Source organism: Euprymna scolopes, chromosome 27 (assembly GCF_053919585.1).
Source record: "Euprymna scolopes isolate OS-2025 chromosome 27, ASM5391958v1, whole genome shotgun sequence".
In the NCBI taxonomy this organism is placed as follows: domain Eukaryota; kingdom Metazoa; phylum Mollusca; class Cephalopoda; order Sepiida; family Sepiolidae; genus Euprymna; species Euprymna scolopes.
The window spans coordinates 83,513,642-83,539,016 of record NC_136508.1 but is presented as its reverse complement, the minus strand read 5'-3'; the positions used below and the strand labels follow the sequence as shown (position 1 = coordinate 83,539,016).

The 25,375-nt window shown below is 32.5% G+C and overlaps 1 protein-coding gene across 2 annotated transcripts in view; it reads left to right on the top strand.

Moving 5' to 3' along the window:
• Nucleotides 1-25,375, top strand: part of LOC145248949 (glycogen synthase kinase-3 beta-like) — a 121,787-nt gene that overhangs the window by 66,436 nt on the left and 29,976 nt on the right. For both annotated transcript variants that reach the window (XM_080110749.1, XM_080110748.1), the window contains exons 4-5: nucleotides 15,809-15,892; nucleotides 22,931-23,041. In XM_080110749.1, coding sequence (XP_079966875.1) covers nucleotides 15,809-15,892; nucleotides 22,931-23,041 — 195 coding nt within the window. The remainder of the gene's footprint in view (nucleotides 1-15,808; nucleotides 15,893-22,930; nucleotides 23,042-25,375) is intronic.

Below are 25,375 nucleotides of genomic sequence, written 5' to 3'. Positions count from 1 at the left end.
TTAGTATGTGTATTGAATTTTGAGACCAGGAATTGTGAGAAGGAAAAGAATCAGCTGTGTATTGAATTTTAATATTGAGAATTGTGAATAAGAAGAATTTACATTAGTAAATTGTTGAGAGACTGCAGAATATTTTACTGCATTAGATGTCATTCATTACTGTTTATTTTATTTTCATTTTTTGTCTTCCTGTCTTATGCTTACGTTTTGTAAATGACTTCCAACTTCTCTTGACTGTTACTCCATTTATGCTGCCTACCAGATCATCATAAACTGATCCCTTCCATTTAATTTTTTTAAGTGACCTACCAAGTGTTTTTGGGCCATCAACTTAACGTGTGACACACTTTGTAGTGTTTCAGGTGACTGACTATACTATTTGAAATGTTGTACAACATACTTTCTTATGGACATACTTTCTTGCTGTAGAGTGAGACCAGCTGTTTTTTTTTTTCCATCCAATGAGCTGCAGTCAGGATTGCGTAGTTTTTGATGTTTCTTCGTCAACCACATTTCATAGTAATGAGCAAGGATTAGACATATGTCACTTTTGCATACAGTGAGATTTCAGCGTTTTGTAAAGACACATGCTGCAGATTTATGTGGTCTTATATTCATGTTTGTCTACTGGGATCAATGGTGCTGCAGGTGAATTTTAATATTTTTCATATCTGCAATAATTTGTTTCCATGCAAGTCAGATTTTGATGGTGCTGCAAATGAAATCATCTGCATTTGCTACACGTAACCGGTTGAAACACTTGTTGCATTAGAGTTTGAACTAATTTCAACTTTACAGACGCTGTATAGGTATTTGTCTTTTGGGTTATAGTCAGCTAACATCCTCCCAGCATAGCACTACCAGAAGCAGTGACAAGGCAAATTAGTCCCTTCGCTTTCTCTCATGCTTATATCTCCCCCTGTGTATGTACTGTTTTTTTAATCTGGTTCATAATATGCACCAGTACTATCTCGGTCTTCACTCGGCTTTGGCCGGAACATGACGTCAACAGCCAGATTATGCCAAGCATTACCGACAAAATCATAACGCTACGTTAAAGAAAATAGCAAAATTAATAAATATAAAATGTAGAAAAAAAAAAAAAAAAAAAAAAAAAAAACCTACTGTAATTTGGTGTTTTATTATCTTATTTATTTTTTTTTTTTTAATAGTAACTCAGGAAAAGGAAGCAAAAATTTTAAAAAAATTTGGAGGTGGGGGGGGGGGCAAATAATTTTAAGGAAATCTTTTAATAAAAAAAATGTTCAAAGAAAGAATTTTTTGTTTTTCATATATATATATATATATTATTTTTTATATTTTGTAAAAAAATAAGGGTTCAACAAATGTAATAAACTTTGTGGCTAGAATTTGTTTCTGTAGAGGGTGGGTTGGGATGAACAATCGTTTGTTTTTTGATTGAAGAATAGGATGGAAGTTTTTTTGTTGTTTTTTTTTCCAAGGCCAGGAAAATTTCCTTGAAGATTTTGCTCAAGACTTTTAGACAGCATCAGAGAAGAGTAGCATTACAAGCATATGCTGTATTTTCGTGGACATCGCAATATTACATACCTAATGTGCTTCAACAAGTCATATCTTTTTTATTTGTTGGTCAGTTTTTAAAACAATTACATTGATGGAAAGAAAATAAAATAAGCATTTCAATGATGTTAATTTATTTTTCTTTTATGCGTTCAATGTTTTTATGCTCCAAGTTAAAAATGAAAAATTGGTAAAAAAAATGACGACAAAAAGGGAAACTCTTTTTTTCAATGTTTTCATTTTATACGTTACGTTTGGAGACACATGCGCGGGGTTAAATTTGATTGGATATGGCTGAAATTTTACAGGCTATATAAACAAAGAAGTCCATCTCTACTGGTGTTTGATTTTGATTTTTACGATGATATGAAGCAAAGTTACGACCAAGCAAAGTTGACGAAGAATATTTCAAAATTGATGAAATAAATCTGCATATATCATCCATTTTCATATAAATAATAGTTTCAGAATTATTTTCATGTATAATATGTAAATATTTGATAATTATTAATTGCGCGGAATTTTATTTCAAATGTTATCTTTTATAGAAATCAAATTCGCTTACAGAAAAACGGTCGCTAATAGAAAACCGTTTCTGCTTTCGTCTTACTAGTCATTTTTTATTCTGAGTTCGTCAATTTAAAAAAATTATTTTCAAGTTTTTCAAATTTGATTTCCAAACAATACTATTTTGTTTTTAATGCTTTCAGTACACGTGCAGACGTGCACTAAAAGCGTTAAAAAACAACAAAATGTATTAAGTACATGCGTTTAACTACTTATTTGTACATAAGGTAGAATTGTGTTTTTTAGGGGTCAAAAAAACAAAAAAGCATAACAAATAAAAGGTACTTGTGCACTTATGCTACTACATGCTGAAATAATAACTATTTAGAAACCCATTCTTAACATGGGGAAGGAAGGGTGTTTTTTGTTAACTATTCTGTACTTAACAATTAAATAAAAAAAGATATTGTGAAACTTGAATTTATTTTGAATTCATTGTCAAGACTATTTTTTCGAATCTGTAAAACAAACCCGTTTTTTTTTTTTTTTTTTTTTTTTAACTGAGGATATCTAAATAATAATAATAATAATAATAATACAAATAATTAGGCGGTTCGATGAAGAATTTCATTGTGATGCATTTTGTAAATTTTTACATTGTTTCCACCTTAAGTTTTCTGACTACCTTTATAGGTTTTCGAGTATACTGAAAACAAATATTGCATTTAAATTTTCCTCAAATAAGTAGCTTTCCGGATATTACGCAATGTCATTTCTTACGTTATTGCTGGTGGCCATCTTGGTATGCGCGTTTGCGCATAGTTTCTTGGGGTTGCGCTTGCGCATATCAAGATGTCCACCAGTGGTAACATATGAAATGACATTGCTTAATATCCTTATTTATTTGCAGAAATTTAAATGCGATATTCGTTTTCAGCATACCTTAAAACCTATAGAAGTAATTTTAAATGTTAAGGTAAAAAAATTACCGTTTTATTTCTTTGTTTACATAATTAAATTTTCAGTAAAACAACAGAATAGAAATGACAAAAAAATACCATCAACTGGTGAATATATAGTTGTTGCTTATCAGGATTCCTGGTATCCATGCACTGTGAAAGTTACATCGAGGATTCATGTAAAGTACGATTTAGGGTTGCATCGCAGAAAATAGGGGTATATTTTGTGCCAGATAAAGAGGATTAACAATTGGACTGGTCCCCAAAATGCATAAATTCGACTATGGGAATTTCCATCTTTTACAGAAATCCAAAATCTATATGAAAACTTTTCTTTGATATATTTCTGAGATTAATTCATATCTACTCCATTTTTATTTTTTGAAGGGAGTAGTAAATACCGGCTATGAATGCTCTGTAGGCATTTAATGGCTACACCCAAGATTAAGCTCTCCTTTTGTGAGGAGGCAGGAAAACGCCTATTCACAATAAAGCTATATTTAAATACTACTATAATATTTAGCTTTGTTCATAAATAGACACCCACTGTATGATACCATTCACCAGTTTAAAAAAAAATTAAAATTTGTACATCTGAATTTGTGATTCATGTCTTATAGTAAAGGGATACATTAGATTTGACTGCATAATCAGAAAGAGCACACAATTTTACATAAGACTGCCAAGTTTCATGAGAATAGCTTGAAAAATAAATAAATGGTGACAAAATTACCGAATTTCTTGAAATGTTAAGGTCCGTAATTTAGCCCACTTTTTCTACAGAAAAATGTCCACAGAAAAGCATAAATTTTGGCACTTAAAATTCTCAACTTTTAAACTACTGATGGCATTTGCATAATTCAAACGGTTTTAAGTATCTTTTACATAGCTCTTTTCATGCGAGTTGATAAATAACAATTATCTAAAAAGAAAAAATCAACTTGTAATGCTAAGAAGAGGTAGCGGAAAACGAAGGAAGCTCTTAAACAACCAGGTAGCTTTCGGCAATGTGGTTTAATATGGAGACAAATGGATTACTACCAAATTTTTGTCTCCACATAAACTCAAAAAGATAGCTATCAAGAAGCTACCAGCTGGTTCTGCATTCTTTTGCTGCGCATTCTTTTTTTGTTGCGTTGTTTCGCCTCCTTCTACATCCGCTCCACATGATTTGTAGTAGCCTTTGTGTCAGGATCGATGAAATGAATACTGTGGTTCACAGTTAATTGATGGAACCCTCCTTCCAGCACCAGTGGTCTCCGGCAGAATATATATTTTTTATTATAGGAAGGAGGATTTCTGTACTTCAATTTGACCAAGAAACATTCCATCTTGCCAGGATCGTATCCACTGAAGACCTGACATTAAGTTCTCATCAGTTGAAGACAAACTCATCAATCTCCATCGTATGCCTTGGGTCTCCTATCTGCTGGGGGTTCCTAATAAATATTCCTGGCAAATCTCTTATAAAACTCCTCCAATCTGCATTATCGCTGGAGATTTTTTTCTTTTTTGTAACCATCTCGTAGATCTACAGACTATATGATCTTGATAATGATCGAGATTTTCAACCTAGCTTAGTGGAAGAATGTTTCAGTTCTGATAGACTTACATTTTCGACACTGCAACTGTGTATATCTCCATCCATATCTTTCAGTTATCGATCCTCTTCTTGCTATGCTGCATATCAGGTCACATATAATGCATTTCATTTTTCCTGCAATTAGTCTTTTCTTTTGACAAAAATCAGAGTTTTGGGCATCTACAAGCGTTGAAAGATTCATTATGTTGGTAATGTCCATGATTTGCATGTAACAACTGGTGTTTTTTGGGGTTTTTTTTCTCTTCCAATATTTATCCAAAAGTCATCTGCTAAGCATGCGCATCACCAGCTTGTAATTCAGCTCACTGCATTGTAATTGGCTGATTACGTCAGACAGCAGCTAAACTCTAGCTGATGCTAAGCATAATCTGGTTGTTGATGTCATGTTTCCGCCAAAGCCGAGTGAATGCCAAGATATGTCTGATTTATGATGCATCTAATATGAACCCGTACCATTTTTTTTTTTTTTTTTTTTTTTTTTTCTTAAACATTTTTCCGATTTTTTTTCTATTTAATCGTTAAAAAGTTTTTCAGTCTTATTTTAATTAAGAACTAGCGGGAACGCGCCTGGCTTTGTCTAGTTGTAAAATACGCTTAAATATGATATTTTAATTTGTCTAGAATTTGTGTATATTAATAAAGTCGTGATTTCAAAAGTAAAAAAAAAAAGTATTTGGGTGCCATCAGCTAGAATCAAAACCAAAACTGTAGTGTTCAAAGCTGGTGACGTTGCCACTGTACCAATGTGACACTCATATAAACTAAGCTGAATGTAAAAAATGTATAATGATTTTTTTTTAATTTTAACTGGCTAAAGACCCATAAAAGAATGGTCCATAAAAAATCCGACCATTTGAGGCTCTTAGCGCCGCTCAGCAGAGATAGTTTGAAAATATGGAGACAGAAAGACAGACGTAGTGCCTTTCATATATTAGATTATTGAAATTATTTTTATTATTTATTTATTTATTTATTTTTTTTTTTTTTTTAAAGAATTATTGAAAACATTTTAAAATATTTTAAAACCATTTGGGGAATATTGGTTCCCCGATTTATCGGAGAGAGACCTATGTTTTCAGTGGCATCCATTATTCTGGATGATTGCCAGATAACCGCCCATTAGTTTTCCCTGAAATTTTGCCACAAATTGTATTTTATTAAATAGACTGGAGGTGGTGGTGGGGTACCCGGCGTTGCCCGGGTGTTTGTAGGTGTGTGTGTTTTTGGGTAAATGAAAAGAAAAATCATTGGTTGTTTAAAAAAAACAAAAAACAAAGCCTTGACGCGCAGTTGGAAAATAGTAAAGTGTGAAAAAAAAAATAGATGCCCGTTTTTGACGAGTTATTGACATGAACTTTGAGTCCGGGACAGTCTTTTATTTACCGCGAGTCTAAAAGCTTAATGCAGTGATCGTAAGCAATAGCTGTTCAGCAGTTAACATTTTCTGCGGGACAGTTTTTAATGAGGTCAATAAACCGGTTTGTTTGTTTTTAACTAACTTTGGGGTAAACCAGCTCCCTGTTTATTAGTGGGAGTGTCTCGTCTCGAAATGAAAGCAACTGTCTGATATGACGAAGCCGACATTGACCAAACGTTACATAGCTTTCTAGAGACCACTGGCCGTGGGCCAGTATTTCAAATCGAGTTTCGCTTTTTTTTATACCGAAAAACGAATACAATACGTGCAGATCCGATAATGTCGAATAATTAACGTTTCAAAGTCGGGCAAATTAAATAGAGAGGCGACCACCGTTAAGTCGTAGATATTGTCATTTAGACGCGATATAAAAAGTTTTAAAAATGAGTGACAACCTCAAAAATCCGCTGGAAAAAAAGCCTTTCTCAGACATACACAAAAAGCGAACATACATACATAAAAAGCGAACATACATACATACACCCATTTTCACTTTTATATTTATAGATGTGCACAGTAAAATTAGATTTTTCTGAAACTTGGCGAAAATGTGAAGGCAACATTAGCCCTTCACGCTTCTCACATTCATCGTTTCAGCACTTTTTTTTTTGTGGCATCATCTCACATGCAGCACCAGAGGGGGATCACGCACGCGTGGCTTGTTATGCATTGGATATGTTTTTTTTGTTTTTTTATGATGTTTTCTATTTTGTTTTGATTTCAATAATTTTATTTTTATACTTTGATAAACATACTAATGATGGGAGTGCCTGGCTTTGCTTGGGCGTAAAATATACTTAATATGATATTTTAATTTGTCCAGATTTCGTATATATTATTATAGAGTTGTGATTTCAAAAGTAAAAAGAAAAAGTATTTGGGTGCCATCAGCTAGAATCGAAACTGAAAATGTAGCATTCAAAGTTGGTAACGTTACCATTGTACTAACCTGACACGCATATGAATCAATTAAAAATAAACTAAGATGAATGTATAAAATATATAACAAGTTTTTCAATTTTTACCCATTTTTGATCCCTTAAAAACTATTTTAACCAGCTAAAGACCCATAATAGAATGGTCCTTAAAAAATCCAATCATTTGAGGTTCCTAGCTTCGATCTGCGACTTTTAGTTTTGGAGGAGATAGTTTGGAAATATGGAGACAAACATATAGCCTTTTATATATGAGATTTATTATATAAATTCAAATAAAAACTTATTTTTATAATTTCATAAGCATATTTCTTATAAAATTACAAATAAAATAAGATCTTTTATATATTTTTTTTCTCAAGTTTTGTTAATAAAAGTGCAAATGAATACCGATTGTGTTATTCTTATCTGAATAATTTAAATTTTTCTTATATATTTTTTGACGTCTTTTCTTTATATTTTATTTCAATAAATCGCTTCACAGTAGGAATAATGAAAAACAATAAAATCCTATCTAACAATAAAAGTGAAGGAACTAATTTGCCTTCTCCCCGCTGGAAGTTATGAAGTACGTTAGCTGACTATAACCACCTCATGAAATAGATATAATCTTTTTAGCGTTAGATATCATGTGCATTATTTTCGCCATATTAATCCCGTCACCACACCTGTTGAATAATGTACTCACTTTTGCTGCACTAGGTTTACTGATAAGAATATCATTTGCATATAACTGGTTGGGATGGTTGAGAACAAGTTTGCATCTAAGGGCCCAGAGCATAACTTTTCTTGGCACTTTGTCAAATATTTTTTAAATTAATGAAGACTTGAAAAGGCTGCCTTCTCTGTTAGAGGAACTACTTGCAGTTGTTATCATAGAAAAGAGCATCTGTTGTTGATTTCATTGCTCAAAAGCCACACTGTTCTCCATCTATTTCAATCAGTGGGAGAATTCGATTCACAAGTATCTTTTTATAGATATTTTTAGTCTTGCGTTAGTCCTCTACAAATGTAAAGGAGATGCAGTATATAAGTTATAAAGTGGAACAGTGATGTTATTAGTCCATTGATCTGGTGAAATATCTTTTTTTTTTTCTTTTTTTGACAAAAATGATCTGATGACAGTCTCTGTTCAGCATTTTTGCAAGTTGTTATTCCTAATGTGCCGGGAGCGTTTTTGCTTTTGGTATCTCCATTGCAACTTCAATCTCAACAGCTCAATATTTCTAGCATATGACCTTACCACCTTTACAGGTCAATATTCATATTTAAACTTACTGTTAAGTAATGTTTGGAAATATTCCTCCATCTTTACGCAATTGCAGTTCGCTTTATTACCTTTTCATCGTCAGATTTGATACACAATTATACAGATATATTATCTGTTCTTTAGTTGTATAACATGATCTTTTGTAGACTTTTGGTATCGCCATATGACATTACATCCACATACCAGGTTTCCCAGTAAGCTTGTTTTGTGTGTCGGATAGCGTCATGACTATTACAAGACACCATTCTGTACCTGTTTTCATCAGTTGGTAATGCTGTTCTGTTCTACGTTTTGAAAGCTATGGTTTTCATCTCGTAGCTTCACTGGTTGATGGATTCCACCACTATCTGTCCTGCTATTTTCCATATCTTCGGATGTTTCACAAGTAGATGCAGTTGTTACCAGTTTGCTCCAGTCATTTGCAAAAACCAAACTCCTATCCTTACATCATCAACGCTCTGATCCCCAGCTGGCATCAATTGTGATGGATGGCTCTCGTCTGGGTGAGGCCCCGTGTTTTGACAAGCTTCTGGGTTTGACCTTTACTCCTGATCTGAAATGGAACACGTACATCAAGTCTGTTGCCAAGGTCGCTGGAAAGATGGTGGGATCCTTCTACCGCTCCAGAAGATATCTCACTACTGATGCAATTCTCTATCTATATAAAAGCCAAGTATGTCCAAGGATGGCATACTGCTGCCATATCTGGGCAGGAGCTGCTAAAAACAGCCTATCCTGCCTTGACAGAGTACAAAATAGACTTTGTGGCTTAGTGGGAGATGCCCTTTTCTCTACCCTGCAACCTCTCTCCCACAGAAGAGACGTTGCAAGCCTATCCTTGTTTTATCGTTATTTCCATGGCAGGTGCTCGTCTGAACTCCAATCTCTGGTCCCCCCCTCGCCAATCTTTCACGAAAAACACCCGTCTAGCTGAATCCACTGTCAAAAGTTTCCCCCACTCTTTATCTATGCCTAAATCAAAACGCGGATTCCATGAGCAAAGCTTCTTTCTTAGAACTGCACGCCTGTGGAACTCTGTTCCGTCTGCCTGCTTCCCACCGGACTACAACTTGGATGTGTTAAAGTCCAACGTTAACAAATTCCTAATGAACCGCCCCCTTAAGTAAACACTTCATCAAATCTCCACACTAACGTAATGTACTTGCAATAACCCTTATCCCTTAGTGGCTTCCGGGCCTTGATAAGTGGTGATCAATGTGTAAAAAAAAAAAAAAATAAAAAAAAATTTGCATTTTATTCTCCAGTAGTTTGTCTATTCAGTTTCTGTATTGATGAGATGTTTGAATTTCAGAGTTTGCAATCTTTGATCTTTTTACCTCTGAGAGGTTTCTACTTTGATCTGTTAGCTGTAATAATTGCGTCAGAATTAGTCTATGCTGAGGCATGCAAGATTCGCCTGGTTTAACTTTGCAGTTAGTGATTCTTGTACATCCTTTTTTTTTTTTTTTTTTTTTTTTTTTTTTTTACAGACTTTCAGATAATGGTTAAAACATAGGGTTAGTAGATCTAATTCTTCAGCATTTTTACTACCAAATTCATGGGTGTTATGACATTTTCAATCGTGATATTTGAGTCAATGTGTGTGTTGAAGTCACCCACTATATACTATAAATAATGAGTTGTAATAAGAACCTTTGTAAAATAATGGGTTGTAATAAGAACCTTTTGTTTGCACATGCTATCACCTATATTTTAGGAATTAGATTTTATGATCGTTAAAAATAAACTGCAAAAACAATAATTCTAGTGTGCTAAAAAATTAATTATACCCATTTCAATTGCAATTGTGTAGATTATGGTTATAAAAATAAAATATTTATAAAGATTGATTTTGCTTTGTTTCTTCCTAAAACAATTGCAATTTTTATTTGTTCAACTCTAATTACCATGGTAACCTAATATTTATCATTGTTTCTTTACAAATACACCTTGATAAAGCCATTGATCTATGAATTGATAGATTTTTAGAGTTTTCTAAATTTGGACATAAAAAGTTAATAACATCTTTTTAGTGAACATTGGTAAAATTTCACACCTAATGTGCTTAAACAAGTCGTTTCTTATTTGATTTGTGAACCCAGTTTTAAAAATAATTATATGGATGGAAAGAGAATAAAATTTGTATTCCAATGTTAATTCAATGCTTTTATGGTTAAAAATGACAATACATTCATAACCAACAAACCAGAAAATGATACCTTTTTTTTTTTTTTTTTTTAAATGTTTCCAATCAAAATCCACATTTGAATGTAATGTAAACAAATATCTTGCTGCACAACTCTCCACTTAAATCTCTATAAATCTGGCCCCTCATTCTTACATCTTTGTGATAATGTGAGTTTTTTTATCTTTGTTTTTTTTTTTTTTAATTTTCCCAAGATATTATGTACAAAATGGCTAAGATAAATAAAATGTGACTGCATAATCAGCAAGATTGCATAAGAGTACCAAGTTTCAGAAGTATAGCTTTAAAAAAAATAGTGGAAGAATTGAATTTTTTGAAATGATGTCCATATTTTGACCCATGTTTTTTTTTGTTTTTTTTTTTAATAAAAAAAAAAAACGCAAATTTTGGCACTTTAAATTTTTATAACTTTGAACCACTCACAGTATTTTCATTATTCAGTTTTAAGCTTCCTTTCACTCAAGGTTCTGGATATGACTTTAAACTGTATCCGATGGTGAGGTCCCAGCTTGCAGGCTTTGGGGAGTGTGGAGCTATCCCTTAGTTGGCATTGCTCCCAAGTTTACTTTGACCTGGAGTGTTAGTCCCAACTATGGGTTAAATAGAAACATACTTTGAAAAAAAAAAAAGATTGGTATAATAATTTGCATAAGTTTTTTTTTAATGCTGAGAAACCAAACATGACCAACTGAACAAATGCAAACAAAAACTCAAATTTAGAAATATATTTACAAAAAATCTATAAAAACGTTTAAGGAACTGATAATGAAATCATAAAAAGATCCTCACTGCTATACAAACCTATGAGGCCCTATCGGGCATATGAATACGCTGACTGTCCCCCTGCAGAGAGGTAAGATCCCCCACCCTCTCCTAATGAGGCTACCTGTTGGCTATGGGTGGCAACCTGTAATGCTCGAGGACGGGATCCTGATGGCTGAGCAGCCCCTGAGCCTGTAACTAAAGAGGCCATGTGGCTTGTGACACTTCACTTTGACCCTTACTGGGCTAGACGGACAGGCGGTAGCTTGGTTGGAGAGGCCCAATCCGACCAATCGGCTAGTCATGTTAGCCCTTTCTCAGATATACAAAATCTGAACCAGAGCAATGGCTATAGGGTCAATCTTGCTAAGAAAGGATGCATACCCATTTTATATACCCAGATGTGTAGTTATTTTGGGAATGAAAGCCCAGGGATAGAATTTTAAATTCTCAATAATCAGCATAAGTATATTGGCTATGTAGCCCTGATGTTACTAGGTGAATGGGTTTCCCCCTAGGTGCATCCCATCATGGAACACTGAGGTGAGTGGGGAGCATAGTCAATGAAACACAAACAATTTGATATACAGCACTTGACAAATCCCAAGTCATGTCAAGTAAAGTTATGAAATACAGTAAAAGACCATATCCAGAATCTATGTATACAGACACAGATAGCGAAATGGAGGAAAATACTCCTTACTATTCAACATACATAGTTCTTCAGTCTGTGAATGACAAATCACCAAACTCTCACCCTTCATAATAGAAAAATATCTTGTACAGCAAACCTGGCTCCAAAATCAATCAAAACTTGTTACAATGCCTTAATAGTAGAAGTTGCAGCAATATTGCTAAAAACCACCATAAAAATAGAAGCGTATCCCCATAAATCTCTCAACACATCAAAGGGAATGGTGAAAAGTCCAGAACTGGATAAGTGATGAAATCAAACAAAACTTTTAAAAAACAGCTTGTAACAAAAGTAAAAAGAGTCACTATAAAGAAAAATGATCAAGAAATAAAAACTAACACATACATCCTCACATTTAATTCTATCAAACCTCCAACCAAAATTAAGATCGGGTACGTAACTAAAGTATATAACTAAATATCCCTGATCCACGTAGATGTTACAACTGCCAGAAGTTTGGGATCCACGAGAATTAGTGTAACAGAAGGAAAATATATAAAAATTGTGGAATGGATGGATCTGACTTCCAGGAAGCTACATGCCAACAACTGAAAAGCATAAACTACCAAGGCAAACATTCAGCTGACTCAAGATTCTGTTAAACATGGAAGAAAGAAAAAGAGATGATGAAAATTAAACACTCCCAGAACATCTTCCTAGAAGCTCGAAAAATTGTTGAGACTTCCTATCCAGCCTGCCCTTATGCAAGAGTAACTCCATCACTGCAAACTACTTCCAATTCTGAATGTCAAAAATATGATCTTCTCATAAGAAAACTTACAAATATGAATTCAAACAAACTTCTAACCTTTGTAAAAGAACTACTGACCTCCACTCAACAGAGTTTAGAAAATCTCTACCCCCCAAAACCCTACCTGCACAACAAAATAAAACTCAAGAGCAACAAGACTCACGGCAAGAAAATCAACACAATACCCAAATCTCTCCAAAATAACAATCTTGTTGTACAGAAACCACACAAATATACAAAGACAAATCCCAGTATAAACAGTCCTCACCCAAATCTAAACGTCATAACAAGCCATGTCAACGATTCCAATCCAAACATAAACAAGAAACAAAAGTACAAACATAACGCCAGAATTAATTAACAGGTATAGCACACAAGAAAAAATAGAATTGGAAGAAATTCCTCTAAACATCATAAACAAATCTCATAGAACAGAAGATTATCAAAAACACAAGACCTGGCCATTGGTCACATGGTAATAGAAAAAACAAAACAATACATAATACAATGGAACTGCAGGAGTATAAAATCTAATTATGAAGAAATTTAATGCAAAATGACAAACTACAACCTTGACATAATGTGCTTGCAAGAAACTCTACTCAAAGAAACATAACATCACTTTCAAAGGAGACAACACATATAGCCAAACCAACAAATCAACAAGAGACAATTAACCTACAGGTGGCAACTTCATAATAATCAAAAACTAACAGAAATTGGTTTGACAACAATAACATTAAGCAAACTATTACTGGACCTAAACTTTCTTCCAACAATTGTGCAAACTGTACACACATATAAACCATATCTGGTATAAATAAAATTGATTTGCCCTAAAACCAAATTGCTCTGTACCTCATTTCACTCAAGTTGATAAAAATTAAAAAGAAAAAAAATCAAGTATTACTATAGCTTGCTTTTAAGAAATTTGAACTTTTCCACTGAACTATCTTCTATGTTTATCTTGTTGAAACAGTCTATACTGGAATTTTCTATCCAGCTTATTAAAGAACAAAAGTCACTGAAAAAATAAGTAGTAATGTTAAGGAAACATGCAGGTTGATGTTAGATAAATCTTATATGTGCACTTTGATACCTGTGCTAACACCCCAAAAATATCCTGAATTATTTGCACCGTTTTTTGTGAAAATAAAATCTGTATTTTATATATATATATATATATATATATATATATATATATATATATATATATTTGAAATATATTACACATTTTATAATTTAACAAACTATTTTTTTTTATTTTTACAAATATTTTTTATTCAAGTAGGAATTGAGTAACAAATAATAAAATCAGTGTTTTTTTAAATATCTTAAAGATTTACACCTAATAATGTTATATCCAATAAGGTATATTGCTAAAGAAAATAGGGTAATATATACTTATGTTCCTGGTCATACATATCAGCCAATGATGATTAAGAGATTGTTTTATAAGGGTTTTCTTAACAGTAACTTTGATTACCTGTCAAATGGCACCACATTTGATCTGTATTTTTCTTCAACATAAACATTGAAGTGGATGGATTGTTACAAGGACTGTTCAATAAGTAATGCCTCTGACCCACTTCTCATAGCAGTAGAGCAACTAAACGTGGCACAGTTATTAATCTTTCTTTACATAGGAAACATCCAGAGTTACGCATTTCTCCTATCGTTTAATGCAGTTTTTAAGATCAATTTTGTAGAACACCGCAGGTTAGCCCTCCAAGCAAAACAAAACTTCAGAAATTCAGGCTGCAGCATCTGGGAAGCACTTTACCTTCAAAAACAACTTCATGACTGCAAAGAGGTGAAAGTCAGAGGATGTAAAATCAGAAGAGTAGGAGGGATGAAAGGATTTCATCACCACAAGTCCATACTTCTGGATTGATGACATGCATGTTGTGGACTGGAGCATTGTCTTGCAGGAGGAGGAGGATATCTTTGCTGTTCTGACACCACGTCTTGATTTTTAAGGGCTACCTTCTTTGGGGGTGGTGAGTCCAACTGCTCCCACTGCATTAACTGGGCTTTGGTATCTGGATCATAGTGATAGACCCAGGTTTCATCTTGTACAATCAGTCTTTTGAAAAATTTTGACTCCTCTTCTTGGCACATCTCCAAATTAATCTTTAAGTACTCAACACATTCTCGTTTCCGAAAAGATGTCATGGGAATCGATCAGGCACACCTGACTCTGTTCAAACATCTGTAAATCACAATTAGTTCAAAGCTGTAATTTGCCATATAATCCATAGAGATATGAATCATTGTACATGCAAAATTTCAGCTAGATCAGACTAGAAGTGGGTCAGGGGAATTACTTATTAAATAGTTGAAACGAAGAATATGATGAGAGGATTAAAAATATGAATGGAATGAACACAAGATTATCACTTTTAATAACCAGGTTGTCCTTGATGGTCATAAGTCAAAACAACATGATATAAATGTGAGTGTGCCACATGGGTTGATCCTTAGATCTTTATTTCTGATATTCTTAAATGATCTCCATGATAAAATTGTATCTGAGATGTGTATATTTGCTAATGACACTATGCTCTATAACAGACTCGAGAGGAAAACAAATGAACACGTTTAATGCAATGGCAGAAACCTTAGAGGAAGGCCTCCAATGGAATAGGACTGTAAATGGATGGTAACGTTCAATGCTGCCAAGACTAAACTTTCCTTTAATAACTACAAAAAACCTTTCAATCACTGATTGCTATGGCTAATGATACACTACCTGAAAGTACTTCGTTCATGACAAGTCTTTGGATATTTTTTTTGAAGATGACCATATTGTAGCCTGCTGGGAAGCAGTCTTCTGGCAACAGGTCTGCAAACGAGAAATTCTGTTCATGAAAGTTCCACCTGACCCTAAGGGAGAAAGGAAGTTCTTTTCAGTTGGGGTGGTAAAACGAGTTCTTGCTGAAAATGTAAATGGACCAATGAGTCATACCATTGTCACTGAACAATATCTTGATGATATATCGAAGATATGTAGTTTTTCTGTGAAATTTATTAGCCACATCATTTGGATCAACTGATGTATTTGCACTAATGAATGTTTTCTGTTAAAAAATCATGTATAACTTATACTTTTCTTTATCTGCTGTTTGATTAAATTTCTTTAATGTCTTTTTTTTTTTTCAGAATCGTGAATTACAGATTATGCGAAAGTTGGAACATCAGAACATAGTTAAGCTGAAATACTTTTTCTATTCCTCAGGTGAAAAGGTAAGTATTTTCATTTAATCAACATTTGTTTTTTTTAGTTTTTACTATATATTTTAATCAGACAAAATATATGCTAAAATACTCCTAAGTGTTGAGGTTGTTATGCTTGAAAAATAAAAATTTTCATCTTTTATTTTTACAATTAACTCCTCACAAGATGCATTTCTTCCCAAGCTTCTTTCAATCATTCTCATCCTTTCTCACTGTATATTGGTTAACTCCATTTTTATATGACCTCTATTATTTGCTTCTGATCAAAGGGAGTAAAACTGGCTATAAAACAAAATTGAAATAGTTTATTATAAACAAAAGGAAATATTCTTACAAGTAGTAATACTATGTACTCTCTAGCTGGAGAAGGAAAGGAAGCAGGATGAAACTAATTTGTAATTTCTTTTTTTTAACTGGCTTTGCAAAGTCATTTTTCCAGATTTAAACAATCTAACCTGAAATCGGTGGATAACCTTACATTTAAGTAAATAATTTGGTACTTGTACAGTTTAATCAAGATATTAAAAAATGAAAATATTGAAAAGTAGTTATATTGTACTTATCTTTACCTATATTGTTATGCAATGAAGTTCTCCGAAAAAAAATTTCATTTAATTTGATCAAATAGTTTTTTTTTTGTTTTTTTTACAGTGGCAAATCAAATTATGCCCGGCTTTGTCTGTTCGTAAATATGCTTAAATATGATATTTTAATTTGTCCAGACTTCCTATATATTATTATCGTCGTGATTTCAAAAGTAAAAAAAAAAAAAAAAAAAAAATATTCGGGTGCCATCAGCTGGAACAAAAGCCAAACTGTAGCATTCAAAGCTGTACAAACATGACATGCATATGAACTGATTGAAAATTACAAATAAACTAAGATGAGTTTTACAATTTTTACAATTTTTGACTCCTTGCAAACTATTTTTGCAAACTATTTTTACCGGCTAAGGACCCATAAAAGAATGGTCCATAAAAAATCCAATCATTTGAGGCCTTAACACTGCGGAACAGTTTGAAAATATGGAGACACAGATAGACATAGTGCCTTTTATATATTAAACTAGCTGGGGGCACCTGGCTTTGCCCGGTCGTAAAATATGCTTTAATATGGTATTTTGATTTGTCCAGATTCTGTATATATTATTATAGTTGGGATTTCAAAAATAAAAAAAGAAGTGTTTGGGTACCATCAGCTAGCATCAAAACTAAAAGCAAAACTGTAGCATTGAAAGCTGGTGACGTTACCACTGTACCAATGTGACACGTATATGGACTGATTAAAAATCTATCTATATATCTGTGAAAGTGTCTGTTCGTGTACGTTTCCCTACACAATAACTCTGTCAATTTTCAGTCTACAGATTCGAAATTTGATATACAGGGTATGGAGATTTGGGAAAATCTTTGTAATCCGTTTTCGGCCAGAAATTTGGTTGTTAAGGGGTTAAAGTTCAACGATTTGATCTTTGAGAACTCTACCAAACTCCTCTGCCAATTTTGGGTATAAACAATTGAAATTTTAGATATAGGTTCCTTGGACATGAATGTAACTTAATAACTTGATTTGAGGCCAAAACAAATGTTAAGTGGTCATAATATAATTATATTTAAAAAATATTTGACCTCTGCGGTCTCTACCAAATTACTCAGACAATTTCTGGTCTAAACATTTGAATTTTTTAATTGGTTTGCGTCGAAAATTTGAACTACCAATATATAAATGTATGTATCTTTGCATGTTTACCTAAAACTTTCGACAGAGGCACCGGATTTTCACAAGATCAGTATCGTTTTGAAGCTCAACCCTTCAGACAACAAATACCGAAAAATTGGCTAAAAACAATGATTTCTTCACCCTCAACTGGGCACTTTTCTACAGGGAGGGGTCGCTTTTTTCGCCAATATTTTCGAAAGTCATCCCCTCTTTTTTATTGTCTAGCCTTAATTTAAATCTACGTCACTTCCACTTTGGCGGTAGTCGTAACAGCAAAGATGTCATTTTTTACCCCTGTTCTTTTTCTCCTTCGCGGTACAGGTTCGAGCTTGCCTTCCTACTACCACTTTTTTTTTTTTTTCTTGCTCAACACACACCTCCAAACACCCGGGCAATGCCGAGCACCCATGCTAGTTAAAAATAAATTAAGATGAATGTACAAAATGTGTAACATTTTTTTTTTTTCAATTTTGAGCCATTTTTGACTCTAAAAACTATTTTTCTGGCTAACGACTCAAAAAAAGAATGATCCATAAAAATCCTATCATTTGAGGCCCCTAGTGCCATTCTGCAACTTTTAGTTTCAGAAGAGATAGTTTGAAAATATGGAGATAGACAGACATAATTTTTTATATATTAGATAAGTCATAATAAGTTCAATAATTCAGATTTCACTAAGCATATTAATGCTCGCACACATGCACCAATCCTTTTAAAAATATATTGAATGTAACTCTAAATTTTATTTGGAGTAGTTGTTTTCTCTATTAAATTTTTTTGTATTTCTTTTTTTGGGTGCATGCAGGCTCTAAATGGTGAAGTTTACCAATAATAATGTGCTCATGTTACTCACCGTGTTGCTGAGTATATATATTCCAAAATTCATAATGATCCATTCGTTAGTTTAGGAGATGTATACCTAATTTTATATAGAGAGAAAGATAAAACCGAGCCTTGGTAGGATTAAAAGCTGACACAAATATTGGTTAATTTATTATTAGATATTATCGAAATGTAAACTAATGCATAACTTTAGTGGCTGACTGCTAATCAATATGATCTGCAATTGGCTACCAGTTAAACAGCAATGCCTTATAATATTTATATGGTGTTTTCTTTTAATCAATCAGAAATATACAACACATGCAATAAAAATATTTAAACTAGAGAATTTACGATATATAAAATTTAAATTTAAGACTAGTATAGACAATTGCAGATGAAGCTGATTATCAACCCGTTGCTGAAGTTAAGCATCACATCTAGATTTATTAATTTATTTATTGCAGATTATTATCCTCATCTTTTTTTTTAGTTGTTGTTTCACGATGTTTCAGCTAACTATTCCTCTGGCTTTTGTCAGGTGGTAACCATCGTGAAACAACTAAAAAAAAAAAAAAAGATGAGAATAATAGTCCGCAATAAATAAATTTATAAATAATAATAAGTTCCAGTTAAAAATAATATATACATCTGGATTTGTTTTGTTTAATAATTTTATGCATCTAATCAAGCTCTTGTTCAAACTGCTTATAATTTAAAGATGTTAAAAGAAAAAAACAAAGAATGAGAGTTGTTAGATGCAGAATAGCTGAGGTAGCCAGGTCCAGTTCACAGGGGAAAACCAAGTAAAAATGTGGGAGAAGTGATAAAAATGTATTTGGGTCAAAGGAAGATAAATAAAGACAATGCCAGAGATAAATCTGATTAGGAGTCTGTTTCTAAAAACCATGCAACACATGCCAGCATATAAAACGGATGTTGACCGGATATGATGATGATTATACTTAAATGGATATGTTTTTAGTATTAAGATGACTTAATGCATGCATTTAGAATCAAATTTAGACCCCAACCCCACTCACAGTTGGGTGTGAGAATAGAGAGGAAAAATGCAAATCTGAATTTGATCTCAAATTGTTGATTTGAACCATTCGAAGATCACTAGGCATGCAAAAACACGCTTATAGCATATTAAAAAAAGTATATAATTCTTTTAAGCATCATATATGATACTTAAAAGAAATATATTTTGGAAGTTTTAAAAGCCAAAAGCAATGTGAAAGGACCGGAATCATGAGAGTAAAGAAAAGAAAAACAAACAAACAAATAGACGGGTATGTTTAAGTAGAGACATGTCTAACTGTTCCTCACCTCATTTATAATTATTTTGCAACCAAGTTGTTGTTATGTCCAGTGTATATAAAGTCCGTTGGTGGTATGGAACTTTGATTAATATATTTTGTCTTAAAAATGCATTAAACACTATACAAATGCAAATGAAAAACTAAGCTGGCCACAAAGCAGATAATTGCGCCCCTCACACATGCATTATGTGTGCATGAGAAAAGTAGCAACAGATTTTATTTACTATAATTTGATATGAGATAAAAAATTAAAAAAATTATGTATATACACATGTATAGAAATATGGTTTTTCTCAATTATTTCGCTTTTTATTCATACAAATCCTTAATTTACGAAGCGTAATGTAATTATAAAGCATATAACAAATGACAAAAGTCTATATTCCAAATTTCATGATGTTGACCATCTTACAATTTATTCCTTTAATTCCGTTGACACCTACAATTCGGTTTAGTAACATGCAGTCAGGAATTGTCGTGGAGGAGAATTGGGCCTTTTCTGTTGACTAATGCTGGGTGTTGTCAAAGTTTCTGATGCATTTCATCCATTTATTGACAGTACTTCGCCATAATCGTTTCACCTGAATTCAAAAAACTAATGGATGAAACTGGTTACAGACCACTAAACAGTCAGCATGACCTACTTTTGGTGCAATTCTGGCTTCGAGAAGTGTTGTGGAGCTTCGTCGGCGTCTAACCACTGAGCTGAGCAGTCATAAAGAACCCACTTTTCATCACAAATCACAACCCAGTCGAGAAATGGGCCATTCTTGTTGCATAAAAGAAGGGAAGATGACACTTCATAACGGCGTTTCTTTTGGTTATCGTTCAATTCATGTGGCCCCCATTTATCAACTTTTTTTTTTCTTTCCAATCTCTCAAGATGTTGGAAATTGTTGTTTATGTTACGTTAATTCAAAAGCAATTTTTCGAACAGTTGTGCATGGATTGGTTTCGACTAAGGCTCTTAATTGATTGTTGTCAACATCCGATGACCAACCACTATGCCCATCATCTTCAAGACTTTCATCACTGCCACAAAATTTTTTCCTGTGCGTTCAGTAGTGGTTTCTGACCAAACGTTTTGTTGATATTGTGTGCTGTTTCAGCAGCTTTTCAGCCTAGCTTGACTTGAAATCAAAAAAATTGTGCGAATTTGATTTTTTTCCATCTTGTATTCAACATTCTAAAAAAATTTTGTTTTAAAACCATTGTAATTTAAACGATTAGAGCGAAAAATGCTCTTTAAAATAATATATAAAGTAAAGTATTATAACAAAACCTTATTTGAAAATACATCATTTGAAATCAAAATTAAAAATTCTGCAAGAACCTTCTTGTCAACCTAATATATAATTTGAATTAAAGTTTGAAATGCAAGAGTTAAGTATCATGCTTTAATTGTGTTCTAAACAAGAACATTGCTTTCAAGCGTGGCTCTGTCATATCAAAGAACGTACTGTTGATTTTATCTTTCAGCTTGTGCAGTAATATAACTTCTCAAATGCACTTGTGATGTTAGGATGTGTAAGGTGTTAACTTTGGTCAAAATCGCCTGTTCTTTCTTTCATCAGATTTTTTCGATTACCACTTATTGATACTTATCAAAGACATTTCAATACAAAACCTATAAGAACACTGCTAGATACCTAAAGTACATTAGTGTAAAATTTCATGAAAATCGGACCAACTATTGTGGAGTTTATAGGGAACAAACTCACACACACGCAAAGTTCCTTTTATATAATAGTAGAGATAGCATATAAAATTATATAGGAATAAAGACACATTAAAAAAAAATAATGATTGTTTAAGTATCTTTGGTACCAGACAGATAAGAGGAAAGAAACCTAGCCATAAACATCTAAAAACTTAATATATATAGTAAAAAAAAAAAAATAAAAAAAATACATACATATAAGAAGTTAACTTTCGTATGTTAAATTATAGTGAATAAAACCAAGATGAACCTAAAATGTTTTTGTTTGTTTTTTGTTTTTTTTTGTTTTTTTTTTTAATTCTAAGTATCACTTTTGGAATCTTTGCCCTAAAAAAATTTTCATGATGTAGTTTTCCAAGCAATTCTCTAAGTTTTGGCATCAAAATTTGTTTTTACAGGGCTCTACATTGCGAGTGAAACAGTCACATTTGCAAGTGATTTTATAAAGTGGCGACTATAAATAATGATAGGCTTATCTTTTGGTGATTGTATTTCTTTCACTGACAATCTTCCAAGGCTCACTACTGAGTGAAAAATATTGTTTCAACTTGTTTTTGATAGAATGAACAAAGTTATAAATACAATAAAAGTTTAATAGAACAATATACTTTTTTTTCTTTTTTTTTTACAAAGGCTGTTTAAAAAAAAACATCTGAAGAAATTAGAATGTTTATACCTTCAAGTATCAACTTAAAATTTATTGTATACTTAGAATTACACTTTTAAAAAAATGCAGAAAAATATTTATGATGTACATACTTGTCACAGAACGGAGATGTCATATTCTAAAAATCATGTGGGTTTGGCTAGTAACTTTTCTATTTGGTTAGTAAACGAAAATATTTAGTTGCCGAAGGCCAATTAAATATAAATTTGACCATAGAGCCCTGTTTACTTTGGGTGTTATCTGGCTCCAAAAACCTAGTTTGGGTTGAAATTTCATTGACATAAAAATAGGGCTCTAGTAATTTAATGGTTCTGATATTACACATTTCTTTTGGTTTTTAAGTGAAGATGAAATAGTGCTAAAATCAAACAAAAAGAATCTGAATATGGTCGTTTCGGACCTGAATGATTTGGTGTGGAATTTTCCTTACACTAATAATTTGTACTCTTTTCTTTGCAGCCTTGTAAATATACAATTTTAATATCGTTTTCTATGGTCTTGCCATTATTTTTCATATGCATACAGTATTGGCCATATACATTTTATTAATAGCATTCTTCTTGACTCAGAAAAGTAGATTTCTTTTATATACATTCTTTGTCATGTTTGTGTATAAACTCTAACTAAAACCTATTGTACAAAAAATTACTATTCAGCAACAACTCATTTTCCTTTGAAAAAAAAAATATTTTAAATTTTATCTCTGGAAATAGCTTCAGTTCATTTTCAGTTTTAGACTTCATAGTAAAATAATAAATTTGAGTTAAAAAGAATTGTTTTATTTATCATTTCAGAAAGATGAAGTATTCCTGAACTTAGTACTGGAATATGTTCCAGAGACTGTGTATAGAGTAGCTAGGCATTATTGCAAGTCCAAACAGACAATACCTACCTTGTATATTAAGGTGAGTTTTATTTTGTCACCAAAATTCCTTATTGTCGATATTTGATTTTTATATGCAAAGTTTTTTTGTTGTTTTTATGCTACCAATATGAGTGTATGTTTTCATGTTTATGTTGAATTGTTTAAAGAAATGCTGGATGTATTTAAATTATGATACAAAAATAAACTAATTTTCATTAAAACAAATAGTTTGATTTCATTCAAATATTTGCTTTCTTTATTACCCTTGTTTCATTCAAAATAGTTTTCCAATTCTTAAAAAGGTGGGGGGGGTATCATTTTTTCTTTTTTTTAAAAAGTCACCATATGAAACAAAGTCATTTTAGGATACGGATTAATGAGCAGAATAGATTGTGAGTTCAATAGTGGTGAATAGTATGATAGGATTGAAAATGATAAATGGCAAGTACCAGTGTAAATTGGTTATTTTTGTTTACAGCATTAAATAACCCTTTTCTGAATCTAGTAATGTTGGTAAAATGTTTTTATGCTTAGAGTTCTTTATATCTTCAAATATTTATTCATTCCAACCAAAGCGACTTTAAGCAAGTCATGCATAGAGGAAGTAGGAGTATATTTCACTCAGTCCAAAAAATTTATTAACGCTCCTCTATCATTCACCTGCTTTGTCAGTTTCACTTTTTTCAAAAAAGACTCATTTACTAATTATTACAAATAAAGAGCAAAAATAATAGCACACTTATAAAAGAATGGCAGATTGAAACTATCAAAAGCCGTATTGACTCATCTCCATTTAGGCCACATTTAAATCACTACTATATCTATTGGAAAGTGAAGATAACCTAATATCTATAGGATGATGAGAGATGGTAGAACACATATGGCTAGATTGTTGGAACTTTATCAAACTCAAAAGATATTACTAAGTAAACTTGGCTTTTGAAGTAAAGGGAAATGTTGGGCAAATGGTTGTAAACCTATTTCGACGTCACTTTTACTGTAACAACTCCGAATTGAGAAAATTGATAAAAGATTATGAGGAAACGGCAGAGGAAGCATTTTATAGGATATGGCTGAAGAGAAATACAAACTTAAATATAAGGTGATGAGAGAGATTTGATTTACACCATACGTAGGGTAGTGCATCACATCGCAATGCAATCAACATCAGTTGTTGCTGTGTGAAAAGTGTATGGGGCTTGAAATTAATCGACAGATGATGCCAATGCTACGTAATTACCTTTTGGCAGAGGGGCCCTGTCACTTTAGAAAAACACTGGAGAAATGGGGACTGAAATTGCAAAGTTATTCCTCCTAATGATGGTGTGATGCTGGATTAAGTAACAGAGCTGTTCGTTGCAAAGCACAAAAAGATTGTCACTCAAATTTTTGAACTTTTGAACAAAATCTACTTGTTTTTGAATAATGATCTTTCTCAAAGAAAAAGACTTTACTCAAAAATATGGATGTAGTGATACGTAAGTTATACATGCATACCTAATGATGGACACATACATGCATGATGCTGCATGCATTGCTGTAAAATCTAACCAAACCATCAATTGAAGATCAACCATCTTTTTTCTCTTTCTCTCCAGTGCACTTCCAATCAAGCCAACAATTTTTTATATTCACGTAGAAATTGTTTATAACTAAACACATTTGTTGGCTTTTTGTTGTTTTTCTTTTTATTTTTGACACTTTCTACTAACAACCCGACTATCAGATTCTCTCCTAAGTTGTTGCAAGTTTTGTTTTTATTCAACTCATCGGTGCATACATGTTATTTCATCAGCCGAAGTACAAATCCATTTGTATTATTATCTAATAAGCTATGATCTCTTCTCTACAACATGTTTTGAACAGAACAGACGTTACTAGCCTCTTTCTATCATTATCTCGTATCATTATGTTCATGATAGGTGATCGATTGATATCTTATTCTTGTAAAACATTTACAACAAGAACCCGTCTGGTTACAATGATAGCAAAATCTTTTCTTTATCTTTACCAAAACCAGCTGAAATTTCCATGAACAAAGTTTCTTTCATAGAATTTCCCATCTATGTTACAAAATACTATCAAGCTGCTTTCCAATCAACTACAGCATCATTGTCTCAAAGTTAACTGTAAATACTTGTTGAGCCATCCTTTTGGATAATCAAATTATATTAAGTAATCTTCAGCCCATTCCATTTGCTTCCAATTCACACATGGTATTGTTCATCATTCAACTGACAGTTTCTTTGACGTTTATCCTCGAGTGGACTTTGGACCTTGATAAACAGTAACCTATTAGTAAAAGGAAATATGAATCTCTATTATACTTCCTAATTAGAATATTTGTTAAACATTTTTGATATGGGTATTGCCT